This window comes from Moschus berezovskii, chromosome 7 (assembly GCF_049115385.1).
Source record: "Moschus berezovskii isolate FMDL1 chromosome 7, NW_MosBer_1.0, whole genome shotgun sequence".
NCBI lineage: Eukaryota > Metazoa > Chordata > Mammalia > Artiodactyla > Moschidae > Moschus > Moschus berezovskii.
Genome location: NC_142466.1, coordinates 98,751,523 through 98,766,203, shown reverse-complemented (window position 1 = coordinate 98,766,203; position 14,681 = coordinate 98,751,523). Strand labels below are relative to the sequence as shown.

The following is a 14,681-nucleotide window of genomic DNA, read 5'->3' as shown; positions in this document are numbered from 1 at the left end:
GAATATGACAGTGATCATGACAGAAAGAATGAAGAATTTTCACATACTGATTAATGAGATCGCCTAGCTCCAACACTTACTGGCTTGTGAACTGGATCAACTTATTTCAACTCTCTGAACCTTCAATTCCTTCATTTGTTAAAATAGGATACTACCACCCCTTTCAAGTGAAAATGAAAGTGATAGTTGTTCAGTCATGTCGACTCTTTGCAACCCCATGGACATGGGATTTCCCAGGCAAGAATACTGGAGTGGGTTGTCATTTCCTTCTTCAGGGGACCTTCCCAACTCAGGGATCAAACCTGGGTCACCTGCATTACAGGCAGATTCTTTACCATCTGAGCCACCAGGGAAGCCCACCTCCCTTTTCAGGGTCATTATAAAGGGTATGGAGAACAATAAATATAATGCCTACACCAAGAAGTCATTTGGAGGACTTCATTCGGTGGTCCAGTGGTTAAGACTCTGCACTTCCGCTACAGGGAGAGTTTGATCCCTGGTTGGGGAACTGAGATCCTACATGTAGCATGACCAAAAAAAAAAATAATTCAGTTAATGTATGAGAAATGAACCTTGACTATTTACCTTTGCACTCAATTCAGGGTCGCTATCATTTTGTTGTTCAATTTAGAGGCCCTGGAAAGATGTCATGCTCTCTGTTAAGAGTGTCTGTTTCCCCTGGTCTGTTCTCTGCAGGTCAGTGAGATGTCACCAAGGCAGAGCCAGCAGCTGCCCAGCTTGGACTGCCCTTACTGTCCTGATTTCTGCTCCCTAAACAAAAGCTAGCTGTCAGACTTAGTGTTTCCTGTCTATTAATGAATCATTTTCCACTTTTCTTCTTTTGGTCTTAAACATAGGAATGACCCAGAGAAACTAGATGCCTTCATCATGGACAAAGCCCTTCTGGATTATGAAGTGTCAGTAGATGCTGACTGCAAACTTCTAACTGTGGGGAAGCCATTTGCCATTGAAGGTATTAATCAATCATTCTTGATGCACTTTTACTCGGGATGTGCTCAGTTTGCCAACCTAGCAAGTCACAAATGCCAGTGTCAGAGGCAAAGAGATATTTATCTTCCCTTGTTTTCATTTTCAGCTCGTAAGCACTCAGCTATTAAGTTGCTGAAGTTAGATATTTATTTTCTACCTACTCCACCAACATATTTTTATCCAATTGTTAGAAAAAAAACAACTAAAATATCATTGTTATCCAAACGGTGTTGCTTCAGATATCTGGGAGTGTTGACACAGTGTAGTAAACAGGGAGTCCAGTTTTAATTTAATCTGTATTTTCTAATGGCCAAGTCCTATAATGAATCTGATACTAAAACTAGAATGATTGTGTTACAACTAGAAGGACCCCAGTGTTGATTTAATCCAAGCTGCTCAGTTTTATCCACAAGAAAGTTCAGAGACAATATATTACTTTCTCATAATCACATAATTAGATGATAATACTGAAATTAGAATATAAATCTCATGGTCCTTAAATAAATGTTTCCACTAGTTGAAAAATAAGTAGAAAAAAAAATCAACCTCTGTAATTTAGTAACCTCTAACTGTCCTAAACAAAACTTTGTTTGGGACCTCAGGTTTGTCATTCTCCCCACTGGCAGCAAATTTTTGCTTTCAACTTGGTCAGCCAATCAATCAAACTTCAGGACCAAAGAAAGACTGCATTGTCAGTAGCTCCTTTCATTCTGGACAACAGTTGATATATGGAGCCGCTAGTTTGAACCAGCAAATTTCACATCTCCAATTCCCAGCTTCTCTCCTCTGACAGTACACACTGGCTCCCAGAACAGCCATACTCACTTGTCAGAAAGCATTTTGACTAGAAATAATCCCATGGGGATGTACAAGTCCTATTTCCAGAAAACTGCACTTTCCTGTATGTTAACTAGTGTATCAAGGCTATTCAGATTCCAGTCCCTCAGCCACAGTTGGTCTCTGTCTCTCCTGAACACATCAGCAGTTTTTTTTTTCCATCTTCATTTTTGTGATGAATGAGAATGTAACAGCTGATGCTGTTTCTCTGAGCCTTCTCCTAAGAGAAATCAGTCCCCTCTCCAGGCAAAGTAACCTCCACCTTAGCCTGGAATAGAACACAGGAAGAGAGACATTTAATGGTAGGGGTCTTCTGTTGAGACAGCAGTGACAGAGACACAATTGTGTAGCAGGGCACAAAAAGAGAAACAAAGAAAAACTAGAAAACCAAAAGAACATTGATTATATAACCACATTTCAATGTAACAATGGAAAATTTCCCATTTGTGTGGCATATGGGTAAATGGAAAGGATGTTATTTGCTTTTCCTATCCTAGATCACTGGGTAATTGAAGTCCCTTTTGCAATTAGCAACTGTTAACAATGAATCATTTGTAGTGGGTAAAAGAATGAGGGACTTTTGTTTTCCACCTTTGTTTTCAGGGGGCAATTCTATCTTGTCAAAAGGCAGTGGTGAAATGGCTTGTTTGCCTCTGCTAGACCCCAGTGCCAGATGCCACACAATTAATTCCCCACTGATTTCCTGTTTACATTTCCATCTGCGCTCATGAGACTTGGTGTCTTACAGTCTCCATCATCTCCAGATAACACATTGTTTTCCAAGGGAATAAATACAAAATGGCACAGGGAAACACTCTCTCTGCAAGATAGCAGAACGATTGTAGACTTGAATACAGAGAATATTCTCATCATTGTTGGTTTATTGTTAAAAAAAAAAAAAAGCCACTGCTGGTTTATTCTGGGTGATGTGCAAATCAGAAATTTTAATTCAGTACAGCCTCTGTGAACAAGTTTACAACCTAAAAGCAGAACTTGGTAAAACACAAAGTAAGGATACTTATAAGTTATAGAAAACAATGTGATAGAGATACTAATGAAACTCTGGACTGTGGCTTTAAAGAAAAAGTTAATCTAATAGATTTTAATGGAATATTTCTCTCTTCATGAAATTCTTAAAAAATATCATATGCTTTTCATTAACAACATTTAAGTTTTTTGAATTTATGAAAATGTGTACTTTATTATTAATTAATTAAACTTTATAGGCATAAAATATCACAAAAGCAATTTATAAACAATTTTTACCTATTTAGCTTACAGGGATATTCCATATGTCTGTATTCTCTCATAGGATCTAGTACAATGCAAGGCATATAACAGTTAAATAATAAATGATTTATTACCCTATTATATAACTCATTAGGTTGTATTTGACTAAATACCTAATCACTTCCTTATGTAGGTAATCAAAAGTACCCTGAAAAGTCTGCATATACTCTAAGTGTTTAAATGATTTGGGGAACTTAGGAGGGAAAATGGAATCCATTGATTCCTTCATGCTGAAGGTACATTCACTCTCTGGTCAGTTCAGTCACTCAGTTGTGTCGACTCTGCAACCCCATGGACTGCAGCACGCCAGGCCTCCCTGTCCATCACCAGCTCCCGGAGTTCACTCAGACTCATGCCCATTGAGTCAGTGATGCCATCACTATATGTAGTAGTGACATTATATCAACTCAGTGTGACTACTAAATACCCTTCCCAACTTCACCATTCTGCATTTATTTAACACTTAAAGGTCAATGGGAGGCAAATGAGAGGCAACAGTCCACATTGACTTTGAAACCATTCCATGAGTTTTCAGGGCAGCAAACCAAAATTATTAAAAATTCAAGAACATGTGGAAAGTCTCTGGTCTTATTGAAAACTATATACCAGGGACACAAAGATATATTGTGTGCTCTGAAAAAAAAAAGTGTTGAGATAATTGAATACATGTCCCAAATTTATGCATTGGAGTAAACAGACAGTAAAGGTCAAGTGAGAAGAAAGAGTGATGGAACTGCACAGTAATGATTTGTGACCTGTCTGCAAAAGACCTTTGCCTGGTTTTGAATTTGTTCTTTTACTTGCTTTCCACCAATTATTTAGTACAGTGCTTGAAGCACTAGCTCTGGAGTCTTGAGTGCTTAGGTTAGAAGAGAGTTGCTGTTCCCAAATAACTGTGTTAGTTGGGCAAGTCACAGCCTGTTCTTCAGCTTCCTCATCTGTGTAATGGGTTTGTGAATAGTACACCTAGGACAGAGTTGCTGTGATGATTAAGTAAAATAATACATGTAAAGCATGTTCAAGCACATAGTAAAAGTGACAGTGAAAGTGTTAGTGGCTCAGTAGTGTCCGACTCTGACTCCTTGTGACCTCTTGGACTGTAGCCCACCAGGCTTCTAGTCCATGGAATTTTCAAGGCAAGAATACTAGAGTGGGTGGCAATTTCCTTCTCCAAAGGATTTTCCTGACCCAGGGATCAAACCCAGTTCTCCTGTATTGCAGGTAGATTTTTTTCCATCTGAGCCACCAGAAATTCACTATAAAATTATCCCGAGATAGATCGCCTTCATATATCTCAGCTTCTTCCACACACTCTGTCTCCACTTTGATGTGCTGAGGATAAGGGAAACCCATTTTTAAAGTCTCCTTTAAGGTTAGAACTATTCCAAGATATGCACAACCATTGCCCTGGAGAAGCTAATTATTGTATTCCTAGGACAGACTGTAAAACTGAATTGATCTTTCTTCTGGAGGTGTTTTTAACACTAAAATCTTATTTCCAAAATATCTATTTTCCAACCACATTTCAGGAAGATTTTTGTAGTCTATGAATTTCTAACTATACACTTGCTAGCCAAAATACATTTCTACCACTCTTAGTAAAGCTGATTTATCCATGGGGAAATATCAGAATTCTATTCTGAAAATTGTTCTCTTGGGCTATTAAGCTGTATCCAATTTCCAGGGTGCCTGAAGCCTTCATCTCTAGGGTTGAAGGATTCCATTTTGCTCCATCCATCAACCACAAAATAGTCAGCCTCATCTTTATTGCAAAGCCAAATTTCTAATGATAATGAAAGCAACTCAGGCTGCTAAGTTGAGTCAGCAATTTTAAAATAAGAATTCTTTGACCAATGAACACAATCAAATTTGAAAAGCAGCTGACAAAGAGGAGAGAAATGAAATCTTTAAGGTTTTACTCTTTTATGTTTCTGAACAAAATTGATCTTTATGTCTTTTAACACATACTTCTTCTACTTGCCACATGACTATTTTTCCTGTTTTTCCCTATGTTCCATATGCATAGTTGTTTTAATTAGCTGATAATAATTGTTATTAATGCCAATAATTATTAAAATGTTAATACTTTATGTATTAAAATTGAAAATTTTATAGAATGGTAATCTATTTTTAGTAGGCAATTACATATTAACCTTAACATATTAAGTAGAGTGATTTAATATTATTTCCTTTGTAGCAATTTTTTCTAAATATCTCTTCAATTTCAACATAACATTTTCCCTTAGGGTAATTTTTATACTTCTGGTGTAATACCAAAATTATATTCTTAAAATATGTAAATGTATATCATGACTATTAATTTTAGTTTTTTTAACTTTCATAAAGATTCTTCTTAAAGATTTCTTAAAGTTAAAAAATTTTTAAACTTTCTTTGCATCCATGGGGTTGCAGAGAATTGGACACAACTGAGCGACCAACACTATACTACACCACAAACTCCATAGCACTTGGCTGAGTGTCTGAGACAGAATAGCATTCAACCTCTATTTGTGAAAGTGATGAATAGGTGTCCAATAAATAGTTATCAAGTGAAAAACAAAAACAATTCTGCAATTATTACATTAACTTGGACTGGAATTACTGACTTTAAGAGGATTTTTAGGAGAAGCAATATAGTCAGGAAGGATCCTTGCTAGTTAATTTCCTCATTTATGTACAACCATATACCAGTTGGGGCTGTACTTATGCTGCTGCTGCTGCTAAGTCACTTCAGTCGTGTCCGACTCTGTGTGTCCCCATAGACGGAAGCCCACCAGGCTCCCCCGTCCCTGAGATTCTCCAGGCAAGAACACTGGAGTGGGTTGCCATTTCCTTCTCCAGTATTTATGCTATATTTACACAATTTACTGAAAAGTTTATGACAAAATCTGCCCATAAATAATACATATATTTGTATCTGCTGAATTCAAGCCACCAGTTCACACTGAAGAAATCAAAGAAGAAATGAAAAATATGAAAACAAAAGAAGCACAATGGTCCAAAACCTATGGGATAGAGCAAAAGTAGTTCTAAGATTAAAGTCTATAGCAATACATTGTTACCTCAAGAAACATCTCAAGTAAACAATCTAACCTTATATCTAAAACAACTAGAGGAAGAAGAACAAACAAACCACCAGTTTAGATGATTGTAGGTTTTTACTATATTGCCTGGCATGGGGATATTATATCAATATGATTGTAGTGATAGGGCCTGTTTGAAGGGGAAGAATGTGTCAAATATCCCTTTGCCTTGGTCTCATACTATAATGGATACATTGGAAGAAGCACTGGTTTTTAGACTCAAGCAGATCCAATTTCAAATGTTAGCTTTGCCAACTGCAACCTGTGTGACATTAGGCCATTTATTTGCTCAGTCTTGAAGTCTCTACTCCTTGGAAGAAAAGCTATGACCAACCTATACAGCATATTAAAAAGCAGAGATATTACTTTTCCAACAAAGGTCCATCTAGTCAAAGCTATGGTTTTTCCAGTAGTCATGTATGAATGAGTGAGTTGGACTATTAAAAAAGCTGAGCACCAAAGAATTGATGCTTTTGAACTGTTGTGCTGAAGAAGACTCTTAAGAGTCCCTTGGACTGCAAAGGGATCCAACCAGTCAATCTTAAAGGAAATCAGCCCTGAATATTCATTGAAAGGACTGATGCTGAAGCTGAAATTCCAATACTTTGGCCACCTGATGTGAAGAACTGACTCATTTGAAAAGACCCTGATGCTGGGAAAGGTTGAAGGCAGGAGGAGAAGGGGATGACAGAAGATGAGGTGGTTGGATGGCATCACCGACTCAATGAACATGAGTTTGAGCAAGCTCCAGAAGTTGGTGATGAACAAGGAAGCCTGGATTGCTGCAGTCCATAGGATTGCAGAGTCAGACACGACTGAGCAACTGACCTGAACTAAGTAATACATATCCTGCATGGGTGGTATCTGGCACACAGTAGGGTTCAGTATGTTCAGGTTCTCATTATAAGAACCCCAGAGGGATTTAACTGACCTGTATGCCACAATCTAGTATGCAATCTTAGACTAGTGCATGATCTATAAACTGGAGTAAGTCATGTAAAAAGTCCATTACTGAGCAGTACTTGGCATATAGTAAGCCCTCTATAGTATTAGAAATTGTTGTTGTTGTTGAAAGTTATTGCCTCAGGAGGAAAAAATACAAACTATTCAGCAAACCTGGCCTAATTTTTCTGACCACACTCACCAGATAGTTCCAAGTCCTTATTTGTTTGTATAAGTCTCAGTCCTTCTCCCACAAGCTGGTACAACCTTAGATGTCTCAGTTGTAATGAAATAATCATGCAGTACATTGTTTAGTATCTGCCTCCCTAAGAGGATACACACCATGACAGCAGGGACTATGTTTACCTTGAAGAAGTGAAGTGAAGTGAAGTCGCTCAGTCGTGTCCAACTCTTTGCGACCCCATGGACTGTAGCCTACCAGGCTCCTCTGTCCGTGGGATTCTCCAGGCAAGAATACTGGAGTGGGTTTCTGTTTCCTTCTCCAGGAGATCTTCCCAACCCAGGGATCGAACCCAGGTCTCCTGCATTGGAGGCAGACGCTTTACCATCTGAGCCACCAGGGATTGCTAAATCCCAACCACTTAACACAGTGCCTATTCACTCAGTAAATATTCATTGAATGGATGAATGAGTGAATGAATAAATGTGAATTAGTCAGTGAATATTATTATACACATGACTAGTATTGTGCCTGACATGTAAATAGGTACTGAATGAATTTCTGTGCAACTGAATTGTCAATAGCATTCATTATAATAAACATTTCTAAAGAAACTTTGTTACTTCCTTATAGTTACCCATTACTTTTTTAAAAAATGTTATTTAATGATAACATCAGCTGAAGAACAGACTGCCCGGGTAGTCTTTTATTGTCAGTCTTGCCTTTCAAACCAAAACTACTAGGCACAAAATAGGCACTCAAAATAGCTCTTTGAATGGAAAATTCTAATCATGCTCTTGACATTGTCATCATTTCCTTGACTCTCCATTGTTAAGGAACAAACAAAATTACCAAGGGGAAAAAACATACAGCTCTTTAAAATGCAAAATTTTTTTCTGTATTATTTATCTCTTTTATTAGTTATACACAAATCTCAAGCCTCATATATTTTTTTAAAAAGGGCTTGTGTAATCAGAGGAGGAGAGGGACTAGTGAACACATGGCCTTGACTTTCCTGCAGTGAATTACATGACCAGAGCCCAGAAAGAGAAGCTCAATTCACCTACTCCTGGACTCTCATGTTCTAAGATCACAAAACCTGAGCCATGACCAGAAAAGCTGCACCAAAATTTTCCCGAATGAAGTGATGCAATGTGCCCAGAGACCTGAGTCACTGCCCTGTCCTGAGCTGTAAGTGGACTCCTCGCTCCAGGAATACCAGCCCTGTTTGACTGCTGCCTTCCTAGGTGGTCCCTGAAAGGCCTAACACTGTGTTACCAGGAGCAACAGAGATCAAGCCCTGAGCCTTTAGAGTGGGAGCACTGATTCCAAGACCCTAGACTACCAGAGAACTAAACCTAGGGAGTATCAAATAGTGAGAGCTCACACAAAGGAAACCACTTGAATACAAGATCCAACATCACCTAACCACCAGTAACACCCTGTACAGGATTCCTCATCTAAACAACAAACAAAACAAAAGTGCAAAGCCAATCATCATCAGACAGGATTACCAACACACTCAGCTTGCCCATCAGAGGAAAAACAAACAAACAAAAGCTCAACACAAATTTCACCCTTGTTGAAGCTTACACAAAACACTGGACCAATTAAGAGGGCAGAAACCAAAAGGAAGAAAGAATTCAACCTTCTTCACGGAAAGACTTCAACAAAGGAGACCTCAAACACAATAAGTTTAAAAAAAAATAATGAAAAGGCATAGAAATACTACACAAATGAGGAAACAAACTAGAAACACAGAAGTCCAAATAAATGAAGAGGAAATAGGCAAACTACCTGAAAAAGAATTCAGAAAAATTATAGTAAAGATTATCAAAAACCTTGAAAACAAAATGGAAAAAATATAAGAATCAATTAACAAAGACTTAGAAGAATTAAAGAATAAATATACAAAGACAAACAACACAATTACTGAAATTAAAAATACTCTAGAAGGAATCAATAGCAGAATATCTGAAGCAGAACGAATCAGTGAGCTTGAAGATAAAATGGTGGAAATAACTTCTGAAGAGCAGAATAAAGTAAAAGAATGAAAAGAACCAAGGACAGTCCCAGAGACCTCTGGGACAATATCAAAAGCATCAACATTCGAATTATAGGGGTCCCAGAAGAAGAAGAGAAAAAGAAAGGGTGTGAGAAAATTTTTGAATGAAGTATAGTTGAAAATTTCCCCAATAAGGAAAAAGAAATAGTCAATCAAGTCCAAGAAGCACAAAGAGTCCCATACAGGATAAACCCAAGAAGAAACACTCCAAAACATGTACTAATCAAACTAACAAAGACTGAACACAAAGAAAGAATACTAAAAGCAGCAAGGGAGAAGCAACAAGTAATATACAAGGGAAACCCCATACACTTAACAGCTGATCTTTCAGCAGAAACTCTGCAGGCCAGAAGGGAATGGCAGGATATATTTAAAGTACTGAAAGGGAAAAATCTACAACCAAGATTACTGTAACCAACAAGGATCTCATTCAAAATTGACGGAGAAAGAAAAAGCTTTTCAGAAAAGCAAAAGTTAAGAGAATTCAATACCATCAAATCAGCTTTACAGCAAACATTAAAGGAACTTATATAGTCAAGAAATACAAGAGCAGAAAAAATATCTACAAAATCAGCCCCAAATAATTCAGAAAATGGCAATAGGAACATCAGTTCAGTTCAGTTCAGTTGGTCAGTCGTGTCTGACTCTTTGGCAACCCATGAATCATAGCACGCCAGGCCTCCCTGTCCATCACCAACTCCCGGAGTTCACTCAAACTCATGTCCATCGAGTTGGTGATGCCATCCAGCCATCTCATTCTCTGTCGTCCCCTTCTCCTCCCACCCCCAAACCTTCCCAGCATCAGAGTCTTTTCCAGTGAGTCAACTCGTCACATGAGGTGGCCAAAGTATTGCAGTTTCAGCTTTAGCATCAGGATTGATCTCCTTTAGAATGGACTGGTTGGATCTCCTTGCAGTCCAAGGAACTCTCAAGAGTCTTCTCCAGCACCACAGTTCAAAAGCATCAATTCTTCGGCGATCAGCTTTCTTCACAGTCCAACTCTCACATCCATACATGACCACGGGAAAAATGGACCTTTGTTGGCAAAGTAATGTCTCTGCTTTTTAATGTGCTATCCAGGTTGGTCATAACTTTCCTTCCAAGGAGTAAGCGTCTTTTAATTTCATGGCTGCAATCAGCATCTGCAGTGATTTTGGAGCCCAAAAAATTAAAGTCTGACACTGTTTCCACTGTTTCCCCATCTATTTCCCATGAAGTGATGGGACCAGATGCCATGATCTTTCTTTTCTGAATGTTGAGCTTCAAGCCAACCTTTTCACTCTCCTCTTTCACTTTCATCAAGAGGCTTTTGAGTTCCTCTTCACTTTCTGCCATAAGGGTGGTGTCATCTGCATATCTGAGGTGATTGATATTTCTCCCAGCAATCTTGATTCCAGCTTGTGCTTCTTCCAGCCCAGCGTTCCTCATGATGTACTCTGCATATAAGTTAAATAAGCAAGGTGACAATATACAACCTTGACGTACTCCTTTTCCTATTTGGAACATATATATCAATAATTACCTTAAATGTAAATGCATTAAATGCTCCAGTGAAAAGACACAGACCGGCTGAATGGATACAAAAACAAGACCCATATATATGCTGTCTATAAGAAACCCACTTCAGACCTCAAGACACATAGGGACTGAAAGGATGGAAAAATATATTCCATGAAAATGGAAGCAAAATAAAGCTGGAGTAGCAATCCTTATATCAGACAAAATAGACTTTAAAATTAGGAAAATTACAAGAGATAAGGAAGGATACTACATAATGATTAAGGGATCAATCCAAGAGGAAGACATAACAGTTGGAAATATCTATGCACCCAACATAGAAGCACTTCAATACATAAGACAAACACTAACAGACATAAAAGGAGAAATTGACAGTAACACAATAATGGTAGGAGACTTAAACACCTCACTCACACCAATGGACAGATCATCAAAAGAGAAAATGAATAAGGAAATCAAGTCTTAAATGATACATTAGATGAGATGAATCTCATTAATATCTTCAGGGCATGCCATGCAAAAGCAGAAGAATATACATTCTTCTCAAGTGAACATGGAACATTCTCCAGAATAGATCACATCTTGAGTCATAAATGAAACCTCAGTAAATTTAAGAAAATTGAAATCATATCAAGCATCATCTTCTCCAACCACAGTGCTATGAGATTAGATATCAATTACAAGAAAAAACTGTAAGAAAGACAAACACATGGAGATTAAGCAATCTGTTTCTAAATAACCAACAGGTTACTGAATAAATCAAAAGGGAAATAAAAAAAAAATCTAGAAACAAATGACAATGAAAACACCACAACCCAAAACCTATGGGAAGCAGCAAAAGCAGTTCTAAGAGGGAAGTTTATAGCAATACAATCCTATCTCAGGAAACAAGACAAACATTGAATAGACAACCTAACTTTACACAAAACAACTAGAAAAAGAACAAAACAAAATAAACCAAACCCCCCAAAAAAAATTAGTAGAAGGAAAGAAATCATAAAGATCCAAGCAGAAATAAATAAAAAAAGAAATGAAAGAAACAATAGTAAAGATTAATAACACTAGAAGCTGGTTCTTTGAGAAGATTAACAAAAATGACAAATTCTTAGCCAGACTCATCAAGAAAAAAAGAATCAAATCAACAAAATTAGAAATGAAAAAGGAGAGGTTCCAACAGACAATGCACAGATACAAAGGATTATAAGAGACTATTATGAACAACTATATGGCAATAAAATAGATAACCTGGAAGAAATGGACAGATTCTTAGGAAAGTTCAATCTTCCAAGACTGAACCAGGAAGAAATATAAATTATGAACAACCCAATTACAAGCACTGAAATGGAAGCTGTGATCAAAAATCCAAAAAAAAAAAGCCCAGGACCAGATGGCTTCACAAAGAGAAGTCTATCAAACATTTAGAGAAGAGCTAATGCCTATCCTTCTAAAACTCTTTCAAAAACTTGCAGAGGAAGGGACACCCAAACTCATTCTATGAGGCTGCCATCACCATGATACCAAAACCAGACAAAAACAACACAGAAAAGGAAACCAGAGGCCAATAGATGCAAAAATCCTCAAAAAAATTTAGCAAACAGAATTCAGCAACACATAAAAAAGCTCATACACTATGATCAAGTTGGGTTTATTCCAGGAATGCAAGGATTTTTCAATATACACAAATCAATGAATGTGATACACCATATTAACAAATTGAAAGATAAAAATCATTTGATCATCTCAATAGATGCAGAAAAAACCTTTGACAAAATTCAGTACCCATTTAATATTAAAACTCTTCAAAAACCAGGCCTAGAAGGAACCTAACTCAACATAGTAAAGACCATATATGATAGCCTACAACAAACATTATTCTCAGTGGTGAAAAACTGAAAGCATTCCCCCTAAGATCAGGAACAAGACAAGCCTGTCCCCTTTCACCACTATTATTCAACATAGTTCTGAAAGTCCTAGCTTTAGCAATCAGAGAAGAAAAAGAAATAAAAAGAATCCAGATCAGAAAAGAAGTAAAGCTCTCACTGTTTGCAGATGACATGATACTGTACATCAGTTCAGTTCAGTTCAGTTGCTCAGTCATATTTGACGCTGTGACCCCATGAACCACAGCACGCCCAGGTCTCCCTGTCCATCACCAACTGCCAGAGTCTACCCAAACCCATGTCCATTGAGTCGGTGATGCCATCCAACCATCTCATCCTCTGTCATCCCCCTCTCTTCCTGCCCTCAATCTTCCCAGCATCAGGGTCTTTTCCAATGACTCAGCTCTTTGCATCAAGTGGCCAAAGTATTGGAGTTTCGGCTTCAACATCAGTCCTACCAATGAACACCCAGGATTTATCTCCTTTAGGATGGACTGGTTGGATCTTCTTGCAGTCCAGGAGACTCTTAAGAGTCTTCTCCCATACCACAGTTCAGAAGCATCAATTCTTCAGTGCTCAGCTTTCTTTATAGTCCAAGTCGCACATCCATACATGACCACTGGAAAAACCATAGCCTTGACTAGACGGAGCTTGACTGACAAAGTAATGTTTCTGCTTTTTAATATGCTGTCTAGGTTGGTCATAGCTTTCCTTCCAAGAAGTTATCATCTTTTAATTTCATGGCTGCAATCACCATCTGCAGTGATTTTGAAGCCCAAAAAAATAAAGTCAGCCACTATTTCCACTGTTTCCCCATCTATTTGCCATGAAGTGATGGGACCTGATGCCATGATCTTAGCTTTCAGAATGTTGAGTTTTAAGTCAACTTTTTCACTCTCCTCTTTCACTTTCATCAAGAGGATCTTTAGTTCTTCACTTTCTGCCACAAGGGTGATGTCATCTGCATATCTGAGGTAACTGATATTTCTCCCAGCAATCTTGATTCCAGCTTGTGCTTCCTCCAGCCCAGCGTTTCTCATGATGTACTCTGCATATAAGTTAAATAAGCACAGTGACAATATACAGCCTTGACGTACTCCTTTTCCTATTTGGAACCAGTGTGTTGCTCCGTGTCCAGTTCTAACTGTTGCTTCCTGACCTGCATATAGGTTTCTCAAGAGGCAGGTCAGGTGGTCTGGTGTTCATAGAAAAGTCTAAAGATACTATCAGAAAATTACTAGAGCTAATCAGTGAATTTAGCAAAGTTCAATTCAGTTCAGTTCAGTCGCTCAGTCGTGTCCGACTCTCCGCGACCCCATGAATCACAGCACGCCAGGCCTCCCTGTCCATCACCAACTCCCGGAGTTCACTCAAACTCATGTCCATCAAGTCGGTGATGCCATCCAGCCATCTCACGCTCTGTCGTCCCCTTCTCCTCCCACCCCCAATCCTTCCCAGCATCAGAGTCTTTTCCAGTGAGTCAACTCTTCGCATGAGGTGGCCAAAGTATTGGAGTTTCAGCTTTAGCATCAGTCCATCCAATGAACACCCAGGAATTGATCTCCTTTAGAATGAACTGGTTGGATCTCCTTGCAGGATACAAAATCAATACACAGAAATCACTTGCATTTCTATATACTAACAATGAAAAATAAGAAAAAGAAATTAAGGAATCAATCCCATTCACCATTGAAGCAAAAAGAATTAAATATCTAGGAATAAACTGACCTAAGGAGACAAAAGAACTGTACACAGAAAATTATAAGACACTGATGAAAGAAATCAAAGATGACATAAACAGATGGAGAGATGTTCCATGTTCCTGGGTAGGAAGAATCAATATTGTGAAAATGACTGTAGTACCAAACGCAATCTGCAGATTCAATGCGATCCCT

General features: G+C 38.1%; 1 protein-coding gene across 1 annotated transcript in view; it reads left to right on the top strand.

The window, feature by feature from the left end:
* GRIN3A (glutamate ionotropic receptor NMDA type subunit 3A) overlaps window positions 1-14,681 on the top strand; it is a 215,867-nt gene that overhangs the window by 149,018 nt on the left and 52,168 nt on the right. The window contains exon 5 of the mRNA XM_088838214.1: window positions 858-973. Within this exon, the coding sequence (XP_088694340.1) occupies window positions 858-973 (116 nt within the window). The remainder of the gene's footprint in view (window positions 1-857; window positions 974-14,681) is intronic.